The sequence below is a fragment of the Rhipicephalus microplus genome, unplaced genomic scaffold (assembly GCF_043290135.1).
Source record: "Rhipicephalus microplus isolate Deutch F79 unplaced genomic scaffold, USDA_Rmic scaffold_90, whole genome shotgun sequence".
NCBI classification, from domain to species: domain Eukaryota; kingdom Metazoa; phylum Arthropoda; class Arachnida; order Ixodida; family Ixodidae; genus Rhipicephalus; species Rhipicephalus microplus.
In genome coordinates this window covers 307,793-322,322 of record NW_027464662.1, presented here as the reverse complement: position 1 = coordinate 322,322, position 14,530 = coordinate 307,793, and the positions used below count along the sequence as shown (strand labels likewise).

General features: G+C 46.0%; 1 protein-coding gene across 2 annotated transcripts in view; it reads left to right on the top strand.

Moving 5' to 3' along the window:
• The window catches only part of LOC142790267 (inhibitor of growth protein 5-like), an 85,075-nt gene extending 71,291 nt beyond the window's left edge, over positions 1-13,784 (top strand). For both annotated transcript variants that reach the window (XM_075885226.1, XM_075885225.1), the window contains exons 5-6: positions 830-974; positions 12,843-13,784. In XM_075885226.1, coding sequence (XP_075741341.1) covers positions 830-974; positions 12,843-12,944 — 247 coding nt within the window. In that variant the 3' untranslated portion in view covers positions 12,945-13,784. The remainder of the gene's footprint in view (positions 1-829; positions 975-12,842) is intronic.
• Positions 13,785-14,530: the final 746 nt, after the last annotated feature.

The following is a 14,530-nucleotide window of genomic DNA, read 5'->3' as shown; positions in this document are numbered from 1 at the left end:
ACTGAACACTACATCGATCACCAAGGCCGAGTGTTTCGCCATCGCATTGGCGATTAAAAGTCGAGAGCGCAGCGACGGCCAGACGTACATCACCATACTCTCAGATTCGCAAGAGGCGTGCCGGCTATTCACGAAAGGCCGCCTCCCATTAAACATTTGCAAATTTTTAGGCGGCGAATTGAGCAACACTTATAGGTTGGTCTGGTGCCCTGGACATGCAGGCCTAGAGGGTAACGAGAGGGCGGACGCTCTAGCTCGAGCGCTCACGAACCGAGCGGAGCAGCAGCCTTTTTCGCTGTTGCCACCACCCAGCAACGACGGCTTTCGCGAGGAGGAGGAAAACGACCCGGCTCGGATGGCTCCGCGAGAGCTTCTTGCTCACCAGCGATACACGCGGCAGAAATATGGCGCCCCCCACAAATCTCTTAAAGGGGAAGACGCCATAGACCTCCGTAAAATTCAAACGGGAGTTTATCCAAATTTATTACGACTGCACAAAATTCATCCAACTTTGTATGGGCGCGATTGTCCATGGTGTCGCGACTCGCCACCGACCCTTTACCATATCTCGTGGAGTTGTGCTAAACGGCCAAATGAACTTGATCGCTTACAGCGTATGTATAGAATGGAAAACTCTTGGGAGCAATGGGAGGCACTCCTCGCTAGCTCGGACCCGGAGGTGCAACTAGCACTCCTGGACCACGTCCGGCAGGCGGCGCAAGCCAGTGGAGCCTTGGACATGGGGCCCCACCCATCTAGCTCCTAAACCCCTTCTTTTTCAACCCAATAAAGTTATTTCTCTCTCTCTCTCTCTAATGTTGCCTTGCAGACCAACAGATGTTCCCCTGCTGCAGTCCATCAGTATATCACATCCATCTGATGTGCTTGACATGCCTGTAGATCCAAATGAGCCCACCTATTGCCTGTGTCACCAGGTCTCCTATGGGGAGATGATTGGGTGCGACAACCCTGATGTAAGTTTCGCATTTTCTTCTTATGCATATTTGTAAGCGTACAATTCATTTGTTTGGGCTAAAATTAAGCTTCATGTCCTGCTGGGTGAAGGAATTTCGGTGTCAGACAGGCACTTTTGGTACCTTCTCAGCAGGATAACAATTTCATTGCTGCTGCAAGGGACAGCGTTATCCGGATCATGTTAGGCATGGAAGTCAGTCAAATCACGATTGTGGAGCCAGATTGCAGCTGCCTTGATGCCAATCGAGCCTGATTTGGATTAAATATGACCATTAAGCAGCGACTGATCCGAATCGAGTCTAATCAGGCTCAGCCCTGATCACAATCAAAACCACCCATACGACACTGGAGATTATTTTTAGGTGTGTGCGAATATTCGAACTTTCAAATGAATTGTTGCAGGTACCGACGGCATTATTAAATGGCGTCGGTATCTGCATCAACCTCGCCCTGCTAATAAACACCCTTCGACTTTAACCGATAATGTTTAAGGCAAGCGACATGTATCAACTGGATCCAGTTTGACCGACGGCCAGCTGATGTCAGTTGTGCTATTACGTATGTCAAATTGCTCAAGTGATGAACAATGACAAATGGGCCAGTGCACTGGGGTAAAAGCTTCTCGCATAGGCCCCGTTTACATTGTGGCGTCCACAATCACACAGTCTCTTTTGCAGGATGCGACATACTAATGGTGGCTGTCATAGCTTTCCTTCGATCGGTGTTGTGAAGCCACAGTACGAAGACGAGCAATTCGCCGGGCTTCTTCGGCTAGGCAGAGTGTCTTGGAGACTGAATAGTCACTATGGAAGTCAGATGATAGAATAGTACCTTTAGCGGCGAGAGAAGAGAGACGTGAGACGTCGTCGAAGGCGGCCGACGCAGCCGTGCTGATCTCACCACTTTATTCCACGCCTGAAGCGGAGCCACGGTGGCTGTCCACGTCCGACACGCCAAGTGCGCTAGCTTGTTCTAATCCTCGCGCAGCTCGAGCTAGCATCAGCTGCGCGAGACGTGCGGCGCAGTGATTAAGAAATGATGATGGTGATGATGGAACTACAGGGCTCCCCCCTAGTGCTTTGCGCAATTTGAAAGCATATGTAAAAAGAAAGAGAGCGACAAATGCTGTATACATGAATGACAATCTATACAGTGTTCATTTGGGAAGTCCAGGTTGTCAACGTTGATGGGCCAACGGTAAGCAGCGGGTCTCCGGTGGGCGACTCTGGGAGAAGCGCAAGGGACAAAGAAGGAAGCGCCGGGTCGCTGTGGTCGCATACAAGTGGGTCTCACGATGACCTGGTGAGACAGACCGAGAATGAACCGTGTGTCGCAAGGTCATGCTGCTAACGTCGGCAGAGGGTCGGCACTGCGGGTTTCGACGTTGGGGTCGACGTAACACAGACCTCAAAATCGTGCGGCGTTCGATGTACTGGTATGGATAGACGTGCTTATGGACGCAGGAACGTGTACGAACAACAGCGTCACGTGCACGGTGGGTAGTCGGGTTCACAACAAGTGGTGGGACATTACGTCGGACAGGTCGAGTGGGTGCTTGCGCAATCTTCAGGGCCGTGACTGCAACTCGTCACTGCGGCTCAAAAGGTGCCACGATGCGTGATGCCAAGCACGTTGTTGTCGTCGATGTAGTGTCACGGGTGGTAGACATGTATGAGGTGTGGGCATCGTCGCGGTTGTGACACACGAGTCGGCGTTGTGGACACGCATTTGGTTGTTGCCGTTCGGCGTCAAAGGCTCCGGAAAATGGTGGTGGTGTAACCCAGTCAGCGTGGGCACGGCCGGAGGGTTGGACGGGACACCTGTGCTCGTGTAATGACCTGCAGTAGTCCGTGCACAGCGTTGGCGTGCAGGTCTGCATAATTTATGGCTGCCTCTAGCCAACACCTTCTAGATTGCTCCACCGCAGGCGTGGTATGCCTGGTGAGCCCTGTCGGAAGCGGACCAGGCACGTCGTCCTCAAGTGCATCAGTCATAGTCGCAGCGTCTTGGAAGTTTGGCCGTGGTTGATGGCTAGTGGCTTTAACTTCTGCTGCAGGAGACTGCGATGACGATGCTGGTCGTTGCTGGCAAGATGCGCAGAGCGTTGAGGCTGGTAGAGTGTCCCCTTCGGACATTGGGGATGGTGAAGGTTCCGCAACCGGGAGGTGAATAGCGGGCGTGACAATGCCCGTAGTCGTGGTAGATTCCGGGGCGTTCGGGGTTATTGCTGTCCTGGAGCTTGACGCATCAGAGGTGTTGAGAGCCATTGAGGTCGGCCAAGACGAGCGAGTGGTGAGCATGCATACAGTATCGTCGGCTGAGGACGTTGAAAACGCGTACCTCGTGGCTGACTGGTCGCATGTAAAACTAATGTCCTTATGTCGTTAGACGGGCACTCGGACGCGGGACTGGCGTTGCCAATGGCCGGCGGACGAGAGGTTGTAGGAGATGTAGCCAGGGAAGTGAAGCCTTGGTCGAGGTAGGGCTGCGGGCCGTCTGGTACCACTCCCTGGGGTGGAGGGAAACCTGGAACTCGCAGCTCCCCGGAAGTGGGCGGTAGGTTTCATTGTTCACCGTAGCAGGCGAGCACCGCAGCGCAGAGGTCGTCGAAGGGTCGCGGGCTGAAGGACGACTCGGCGGCTAGATATCACAGCTCAACCGGGAGGGCGTCCAGCAGGACAGCGTGCAACATCGGCTGTGCCTTGATGTCATTGACTCAAGAATGGCATTGAGCCGCATAAACCACGCTCATGAGTAGACCGGGTGAAACGGCGGAACTGGAAGGCAGAGTTGCGGAGGCATGGCAGCAGGCCGTTCGGTGAAGGGCGTGTTCTCCGGGTCACCACTTTAGCGGTGAGAAAAGAGAGACATGAGACAGCGTCGAAGGCAGCTCACGCGGCCATGCCGATCTCGCCACTTTATTCCACGCCTGAAGCGGAGCCGCCGTGGCTGTTCACGTCCTACACGCCAAGTGCGCTAGCTTGTTCTAATCCTCGCGCAGCTCGAGCTAGCATCAGCTACGCGAGAGGCGCGGCACAGTGATCAAGAAATGATGATGGTGATGATTGCACTACATATCTATGCAGCTTAACGGCAAACGTGCGTAAAAGAGGTAAAAAGGATTGTAATTGGTTGTCTCATGTATGGCCATGTTATACGCATAGGTAATTAAGGGGAGAAATCATCCCAGTCCTTGTGGTCAGATGATACATACATGGCCAACATGTTAGTCAGAGTTCTGTTCGTACGTTCTATTAGCCCATTCGTCTGAGGGTGATTAGGGGATGAATGACGGAACTGTGTATTGCACAGACAAACCAGTTCTTCAATGGCGTCCGCAACAAACTGACGACCATGATCAGTAATGATCACTCTGGGAGGGCCATGCCGTAGAATGACGAATCTAAGCAAAAACGTGGCCATTCACGCCGCTGCCAAAGACGTTATCGCCGCAGTTTCTGTGTAACGACTCGGATGGTCGACGCATACTATCACCCATCGATTGTTGTTAGACGAGCATAGAAATGGGCCCAAAAAGTCTATGCCAACTTGATCAAATGGTAGATGAGGAGGTGGCAGTGGATGGAGAAGTCCTGGCGGAGGAGTCAAAGAGAGCTTGTAGCGTTGGCACTGTTCGCAACTTGCGACTTAGTGCTGACTGTGTCCCGCATTCTGGGCCAGTAAAAGCGCTTGTGTCCTATTCAAAGTTCTAATGAACCCCAGATGACCAGCTGTCGCATCGTCGTGCATGGCTTTCAGTATGTCAAATTGTAGGCTCTGTGGTACGACTAAAAGAAAGCGTGCGCCTTTAGTCGAATAGCTTGTCTTGTATAGAAGGCCGTCACGAACAAGCAGCGGCCGGTGCTCCGATAGTTTTGCCTTGAGCTACAGGAGAGCTATGCCCGTAATGCTTTTGTTACACATAACGCACATGGGACAAAAATGGCAGATCCCACATACAGTGCCAATTGATAATATGCAAAGCATGAATTAGGAAGGCTGAGTGTCACTTTAAAATCAGCACAACGTTACGAGGTGGTCGTAAATTACACTGTACATGACTTCCATGTCACGATTATCGTGTTTGGACGAGACACTTACCTCTGTCGTCTACTCGCGTCACCTGATACCGAATTCGGTATATGTGGAGCTAACGAAACCGTGCGAGCACGCTATGAGCGTGGCATGTAGTCATGATTTACATGACACACATCATAATTATTATGTTTAGACGTGTCATTTACTTTCGTTGTCTATTCACGCCACGGGATATTAAACATGGTACATGAAAAGCTAGCGAAACAGCCGTGAGCGCGCTATGAGTGTATCATATAGTCATGTTTTACATGACATGCATATCATGATTATCATGTTGGATATGTCATTTACCTTCGTCTTTTATCCATGTCTCACCCGATACCAAATATGGTATATGTGGAGCTAGCGAAACGGCCACGAGCGCGCTATGAGTGCAGCATGTAGTCATGTTTTACATGACACGCATGTCATGATATCACGTTTGGACGTGTCCTATACCTGCACCGTTTAGTCACGTCACGTTATACCAAATTTGGTATATGTGGAGCTAGCGAAACGGCCACAAGCTCATCGTGAGCGTAACATGTAGTCATATTGTTACATGACATGCATGACATTATTTTCATGTTACGGTCTGTTGCTTGCGTTCGCCAAGCAGTCATGTCATACCATACCAGCTTTGCAACACGTCATGTGAACAAAACCACCTCAAGAGCAGCAAGACCATGAAATGTATCATGACATACATGTCACGATTTTCATGTTATGACTAGTCAGTTATGCTCGTCATAGAGTCTTGTTATGCCATACCAATTTTGGTTTTGATACCATTATCGAATCAGCCAGGAAAGCTAAAAAAGGAATACTAGTTGGTCACAAGCTATATATCATACACTAGCTTCATTCCTGATGCAACTCAGAAATGTTCCACAGCTATTGGAAAGATCTTTGAGCTCACTAGCTTCATGTGGCTGTCTGAGGAGAGATAGAGGAGAATGCACGTCAGTGATGGGGAGAAGTTTATTATTACGTTGGGGAGAGATAAAAGTCCAACACCACTTAGTTGACATTGAATCATTGTTTTCAAAGGTTTCGTTCTTGATGCCCCTACTGTTCATTAGCGCAGCACAGACCACTTACAGTTACTGCTGATAGATCAAGACTAGCTATAATGTGGTCTGCCCTTGCTGGCACTAACCCTTTTCCAGAACTGCCATGCTTGTATACACATGCTGCTTGTTGTACATTCTCCACAAAATGAAACAATTATGTTCCTTCGAGAAAACATTTTAAACAAGTGAGTCGGGAAGCACACTTTTCAGCAGAGGTGCGCTGGTTGAAGAGAATGTGACAAACGCATTGAAATCAAAAGAAATCAAGAGGTTGTGGCAGCAGCCAATCAAGGTTGCCTAGGCATCGGAAAATGTTTTGCTGTTTAACTCTGCGAACTTGGACACCTTTGTCCTTAGGTAAACATTAACATAGCCTGGCTGTTTCATTTGCTGTTTAAAACTTATTTTGTTGCCTCATCAAGGAATGCAGATATTGTTCATGTGACTACAGCTCCACCATCGGTCTGAAGAAAGGTGACTGTGGAAAGAACCTAAAAGACAGGACGAATGATGCGCCCCGCTGTGGTGGTTATCAGCTGCTGACACGCAGGTCGGGGGATCTAATGCCAGCTGCGACGGCTGCATTTTCGATGGAGGCAATAATGCTGTAGGCTCATGTGTTCAGATTTGAGTGCACTTTAAATAAGCCCAGGTGGTCGAAATTTCCGGAGTCGTCCACTATGGCGTCTCTCATAATCATATGGTGGTTTTGGGACGTCAAGCCCCACATATCAATCAGGACGAATGATGCGTCAACGCTGAATGTAAAACAGAGGAAAGATTGCTCATATCCTAACAGAACGTGTAGCAAAATAGAAATATAGAAAAAGTACATAGCAAAAGTAAGGTTACAAAACAAAGCAAAAGCAGTGTTGAATAGGGTGCGTTTTGGTACGGTGACACTTTTGAAGTAGCCATAGAATGGATTCACCAAAGGAGCTTATTGCCTCATAAATTCTCCGCTGCAAGGTTGTTTAGGATATGTCCAGTACAAGCGGAGTTACGAAGATTTGTCGCACGGTGCAATTGCATTCTCTATTCACTCATCCTGACAAAAGAACTGGAAGCTAAGCAGAGGGATGACATGGGGAAAGAAAATACGTCACGCATGCCTCATGACCTTTAGCACTTTTTTATTGTGATAGCAATTGTTTGGACACTGTCAGATAAATTTTGCCGTTGGCGTTGCCGTCATTCACTGTATACGTATCTATATATATGAAAACACGAAAAAAAAAATAATCCAGAAAAAAACTCTAGTGGGGGTAATCAAACATCTGGCCTCGGAATTGTGAGCTTGAGGCATTAGCCATTGAGCCACGAAGAAACACTTCCTTCGACGTGCAAGCGGCAAGCTATTTATGTCTACCATTTACCGCTGGCGATGGGTATCTCGGGGGAACTACTATCGTGTTTTCAGCATTACCAGCAAGATAGTGCAATGAGCCTGTGTTGCCAGATCGTCATGACGCGGCGGCGCAAGGTCTCATCTTTCATGCGTACTTTGACACCCAGGGAAAGGAGACGCTTATGCGTGCGCTTCCTTATCCCATTTTGGGACAATCGTACAACTTGGGCTTTCATGTCAACGATTCTGTTATAATATGTGGGCTCACAAAGGTGACTGCAATTGCTGCACAGTCTCCGTTTGCAAAATGTGCACGCTTTTCAGACACAGCGAAGTAACAGGGATGCTTATTTGTGTTCATCCGTACCTGTGAGTACGTTTCGTTACCTCTGAGTTCATATATGCGGTTTTTCAGTGCAATTGCACGTACATGGGTGGACAACTCGTGGCCTCCTGCGGTGGCCCCAATAACGACCGAGCGGGCCCTGCTCATATCAACCAATGGCTGATATACGATGGCTTTGACAAATGATTTCTGCGCTGTAGAGTCATTTGGCGAGAGAAGGAAAACCAATTTTTAGCTCACTGAGAATTTATTGTGAATAGCAAGCCGCATGCTGCTCTTTAGTAATTGGCTCACATGTTTTCAGGTTTCTCGACTACCGATCGGCAGCATTTTCTGACAATGCTCGAAAAGTGTTGCAGGACCCCTTTAAAGGATATTAGACAGTGGAACAGGCACTACTCTGTATTGCGTGGGAAAAACGCAGCTTTTCGTGAAATATTTTTTAGGATTTCTCATCAGAAGGGGGTAAAGCAGCTGCCTTTAAATGTGCTGAGCTGGTTACTGAATAGGTTAGTAACTTGGAATGGTTGGAGTCATCATAACTATGAGCCATCATAACTGAGCAGAGAAAAAATGTTCCCTTGTAGAGTGATGCTACTGTTGCGCCAAACGGCGCCGAATCCCCCTGGCTGCGACACACTCCTATATTTCCTCAAATTTGGCGAGTCTGCCCCCAACCTGCGCCCAAGGGCATGCTCTGACTTTCAGAAACAAAACTACTTGAGGTTCTCCCGGAGAATGACATCGCGATGCACTTGCGTAAGACGTAACCCATGCCAAGCCAAACTGGGCCGAATGTCACTGTCGGGACTATGGTCCCTAGAATATTCTGGCTAGTGTGCCGTCTCCGCCGCCGCCGCTTGGTGATGGATACGATGGTGGTTCTGTACGCTATTGGAGTTTCTTGAGCAGACGCCCCTCCCGTGAGTCGCGCCTATGGACGGGCTCGCGCAGCTGTTTGTGCTTTGGCCAGGTCAAAGTTGTGCTTTGCTTCTTATTACAAATGGTGACATTGAGTACAAATTAGTGGTGGTGTTTACGCCTTGGGTACCCACCTTTTCACTTCTTACTCGGCTTCCAATCTGGACTAACAGTAAATAAACTATCTCATTTCAGCTTTTTCACGCAAAACTGTTGTTGCCGTCCCTTGTTGGAGAAACACCTTAGGCTCTTTCTCAGTGGTTTAGCTCTCGTATATCTTTTTATTATGTGTGTCTACCTTCTTTAATTATTTAATGATGACATGCGCGCTTGCGAAATGGAAACTCCTACCGGAACCTAAACGCGATAAGCCAAACTAAATGAAAGGCGAAATGCAGGGCGAGTCCGTTACGTATGTTCATTTTTCAGAAAACGAAAAAAATGTCAAGTATTTTGTTAGGGGCATAGAGCATGAATTAAGCGGTCCCTATACGTCAGTAAAACCAAACGTAGCAAAGCAAAGAAATAATTGCAGTGCAAGACAAGTGAGATGGGCCAGCGGCCAATGGATAACACGGAATGGCACATCTTGTTAAACGTTTTTTAATTGTGTCAAGAATGTGTCTTTTGTGAGCACGTGAAACAGTGAAAAAGAAAAAAAAAAGCTTGTGCATGCAGTTGTACATTTATCTTTTCTGTGTTTGTGTGACAGGAGAGATTGAAATTAGCATCCACCGTTCGCGCAAATAATGCTCACTTCGCACCTATTTCGCGTTCATTCCTGCAGCCTTCAACTGTTTTAAAGAAGGAACGCATATGGCGAAGAAGGTAGAAAATACAAACAACAACACAAATCACGACAGCAGTAATATGCTTCTGATGGAACATGAGGGGCATGCTTCTGATTGCATTTTGTGTAAATGTCCAGCTGTTAAACTTTGAGGAACAACTTATTTCTTGCGTCATTATACTGTGTGGTGGTAAATAGTGTCATTTGAATGAAATATTATGAAGTTTGCTAATTGTGCATAAAAAACATAAAAAGACCTTAACTGAAGCATACTAATGTGTTTGATGAATTTTTCCCTTTCATTCTGAAAATATTATTGCATTTTCTTTTCTCTGTGACACATTGAGAACCAATCTGTATTACTTAGAAACTAAGCTCAATAAACATGGTATGATGTTTACATTCTCAGAAATGTTCATGTATGAGCGGGAAAACTGAGCTTACAAATAGTTCTTATGTTTGTGAAAACAAGTTAACAGTATTTATATTATAATGAAAGCTTTTCTCAATACACAATAAATTTAATATTCCGCCCTTTAGTTTTTCTTCATACAACCGCATCCTGTTCAATGAGTGGCTGGTTCCACCACCATGATCACGTCAGTGCCCCAAAGAGAAGTGGCGTTGAATGTAACGTTTGGTCGGTTAAGGACAATTCAGTCTCTACCCTCTCAAACAAACAGAATTATAGTTCATCCGGGAGTACAATAATAAAAGACAAAGCACGATGTGCCACCGATCTCCCCCTGCGCAGCCTGTGCGAATGCGCCACCAACACGCTCCGATAGACTGCAGCTTCGCATGCATCAGTGGCGCGGACACGGCCTTGCATGGGGACGACGCAGAGACGGCAGGCTAGCCAGTATATTCTAGGGACTATAGTTAAGACCATGGATGGTTAGGGCGAAGTGGATGCCCAATCTTTTCGGACTTTCTAGGGACCGGGAAATGGACCAAAAAGAGATTCATAACTTTTATTTTGCTGAAGTAATCAAATCGCTAGTCCCGCGTGAAACAGCTTCAATACCTGCTGGAGTAAACTTATTAGGCATTTAGGTGCGCGCTCAGGCTGTCGTAAATATAATCGGGGCCGGCCGATGTCCATTTTCAAGTATGCGTCGCCTGATAAGCGCCGCCAATGTAATATAAAGGCTGTGGCAGAATAGAGGAATACTTGTCCGGACCTCCGCGATGCGTGTGGGCACTTAGAAGATGCGCCATTGCATGAAAATCTCCCGCGACATGTAGCACTTGTTGCCACACGAGACCGATCGTTCCTACTTGTGTGCAGCACATCGCCTATACAGCTGTCGCTGTTCCTATTGAAGCGCTTTCATATGCACGTGTTTGTCATAAAAAGTGTTCTTGATGTGCACTCCGTTCCTGATCGCAACACGGGCGCGGTGATGGCGAGCTGCTTTCAATCGTGAAGGCACCGCGTCTGTGTGGCGCACTTAGCCGATTCGCACCGAAAGACAGCGGGGACGGCCGCGCGCGTGTCTAAAGAAGCGCGCAGTACGCTACAGGCAGCAACAAGCAGTTAATTGATGATACTTATAATAAAGTGATTAAGTCTTACTGGCGTGCTTGCCGCATTGCCGCTATCACGCTTTTGAGCATTTCCGGTGCTTATCTGTTAGACATCACGTTACTCCACGATGATACCGGCCTCTTCGAAGCCGTTTATTTATCTGCTTCACCCCCTAGCGCTTATGCATTGCGGCAAAGACGGTTTTTCGACATGAGTGTAATGCCGAACAACTCTTGAGAGCGGTAGATTGTTTAAGCCTACAAGGTCATAGACGTAGCAAAGGTAGTGACTCTAAGTAATGCTGTTTCACACTTGGAATGTCGGCTGAAAACCCAAAAAATCGTATGCCGAAGAGTTTTAGCATGGAAAATTTCAGATGTTTTTACCCATAGAAGTGTATAGGGCTTGTGATGCTGTCGTAAAATTGTCTGAATTTGCAAGCATGTCTGAAAAATCTGGCTTCCAAAAAATTATCAGTCAACTGATCTTCTGTCACGTTATAATGAAGCGCTATGGTATTAAATTTTATCATTGGTTTTGTCTAATAAATATGGTCAAGTTCTATGTCAGTGATATTATCTTTTCTTTTTTACTTTAGTATGCTTGAATAGCGTGCAGCACATTGGAATTTTATAATTCGTGTGTCATGAACACAGTATTAAAAAAAACGCAGGAAGGGTTGGGACATTGTGCTTAAAAAATCTGTAAACAGGGGTTGTGTCGGGCCGACATATTTACGAGCGGACTTGTCTTCCTCAAAGCTAGAACAGAACAGTTCTGTTCTGAGGAAGACAAGACCGCTTGTGAGAACGTCGGCTTGACACAACCCCTGTTCACGGATTTATTCGTGAACACGATAGGTGTATTAAAATTGACTCTAGCAATATCTGCTCTGAAAGTCAGTTTTGCTGCTCCAAAACGCATTTTCGTCTGCTCCAAAAGCTGCTACAAAGCAGCCTAAGCCAGTAGCATCACTGCAGTTGTAGGCATTTGTATGATATTTCATTTCTTTATTCATTTTATGTGCCATATCTGTCTACTTTAAAGGGCACTGGTAGCAAAAAGATAATGTTGATGTGTATTGTTGAAATAGCATTGCAGAAACTTCACAGTGCATGTTTGATGCGAATTAGATGTTCAGTTAAATAGAAAATACTGTTTTTGGGCTCTGTATATCATTGGTGCTATTGAAATCCCCCCCTCTCCTGACAATAGTCCTCTGATGTACCGTTCATTGTGTGTGAGCTGCCAGACAGCCAGTGCTGAGGAGTAAGAGGCTTTAGTAGAGCACAGCTTGGCGAAGAAAAAGCTTTTGTTCTTGGGGGAAACCTCAAGGACAGTCTCGAGGACAGTGTTGCATCTCCTTCGGGCCTTTTTTTGTTTTCATGTGGTGTTTGCTCTGCAACTACTTGCTCTAGTGAACTTCAAGTTCTTCTTCATAGGAATAAGATGGTTTTGTAATGCAATGGAACAACTATTTTTTGTCATGGGATGTTCTAGCACATGTGATTGATTGTACTGAGGTTTTAGTATGTTGTCAAGCTCTTGTTCCAAAATGCAAGTCTTGTTCTACGTTTATTTGAATTTTTCATTACTGAAGCATGGCTGTATATAATACTGGTGTTTTCGATGTTCACAATCACCAAACCTTAACTGTGACATAGTGTCTTATTTGCCTTTAGTTTTCCTTTAACCAGATAAATGAGAACTGATGACAAGTCATGCTGTACGTATTCTTCAGCTTGCTGTCACACTTCACAAGTTCATTTTATTTCTTTTAGTGTCCAATTGAGTGGTTTCACTTCACCTGTGTTGGCCTCACAAGCAAACCCAAGGGAAAGTGGTTCTGTCCAAAATGTTCCACCGAGCGAAAGAAGAAGTGATTGCCTACACAAGTGTTGCAGTGTCTTGAACTTAATCCAATGCTATAGTCTTCATTGGGGATAAGCTGTGTGCATATTGTGACTTATTCGTGTATGCATCTGTGTGTAAATGTGTACACATTTTTTTTCCTAAATATAAGAGTGCCCAATATGTTTTAAGCCCTGACATAGAAAAAAAATATTCTGTTAATGAGAAGATGTTAATATTTATTCACCCAAGACTTGCCCCTTATATGTGGTTGCACTTCAAACATAACCTTTTTTTTACAATGAATAAAAAAAGGACATTTTGCTACATCCACATAAGTTATGGATATGTAAAAAGCAGTATATCTCAAAGTGTCTTTGAAGCATGAAAAAATTAACTTCGGTCAAAAGTTGGCAAAAAGGCGACGTGTTTGTTATGTGTTGCCATTACGAGTCTCTTGCAATTTAGAATGTCATGTGAAAGCAAAGGTCTGCTTGCTCATTTTTCCTCTGTGTATCATCATCCATGCAGAAGGGGAAATGTTGCCATGACTTCACTTTCCTGCTGTGGCTTGTGTTGCAAGGATAGAGGGAAGTGGTATTTTGTAGTGCTTTTGGGCTAAGTTGTGTTATCTGCTAGAGAGGCCATGGTAGCAGAGCAAGCTTTATTGTTTCACCAGTTGCGTTTACAAATTTTTAATTTCTTTTTAAAACTGACGCCTAGTAAGCGACAGCACTTATTGTGGATAACAGTCTCATGCAACACATTCCACTGTTTTCTTTTGTCGCTGATTTTTGACACTTAGAAGTGGAATAATGTGAAAATTCCATTGGAGAGTAAAGACTGTGTGTATTTTTTTTCTCGGTAGCAAAGACATTACGTGTGTGTGATTCTGACATTGAAGAAAGAAAAGCTCGTACACAGCATCTTCATGGAATACAAATATTTATGATGTGATTTACTGAAGCTTAAGTATTATAGATGAGCGTTAAGGAAGGGCAGGCGTCAAGCAAACAAAATGCAGATCGTGCATACCTGCCAGGTTGGCAGCGCAGGCATTAGGGAGATGCAACCGGTGGGGGGGGGGGGGGGTTCATGGGGGATGGAATTTTTCACACGCTTTTTCTCAAGATTGAATCTTTATGGAGTTATCATGGCACAATAATGGTATAGTTTTTGCAAAACGCCAACAACCTACCCCGCTATGGTCATTACCACCAAATCTTCGACGTGGTTGAAGCCACCTTTTTCAAAAAGTCCTTCAAGCACTGCTGGGCATAACAATGTTCCCCGCTGCCACTCTAACACTTTGCCAAAAGAATGTTTCTTTTGCACAGAGAAACTGCACATGGAGTCCAACCTTAGCGCCATGCTAGTCCAAGCTGTCGCTCAAAGAACAGTCCTAGCTGTGTCACTCGCAGTTACATTACTACCCAATTTTGTTGTGGCAGATTTGGCCCTCTTCAAAAACTCATCAGAATATACCTATGCATAACACGGTGCGCGGCTATGACATTTTGCCTGAAGTAGTTGCCCAAGTGTCTTGTCTGACACGGAAGTGGGAACTCTGTTCGAGTCTTCCTCACAATGCTGATCTGCCGCTCGCATTCAGCATTGC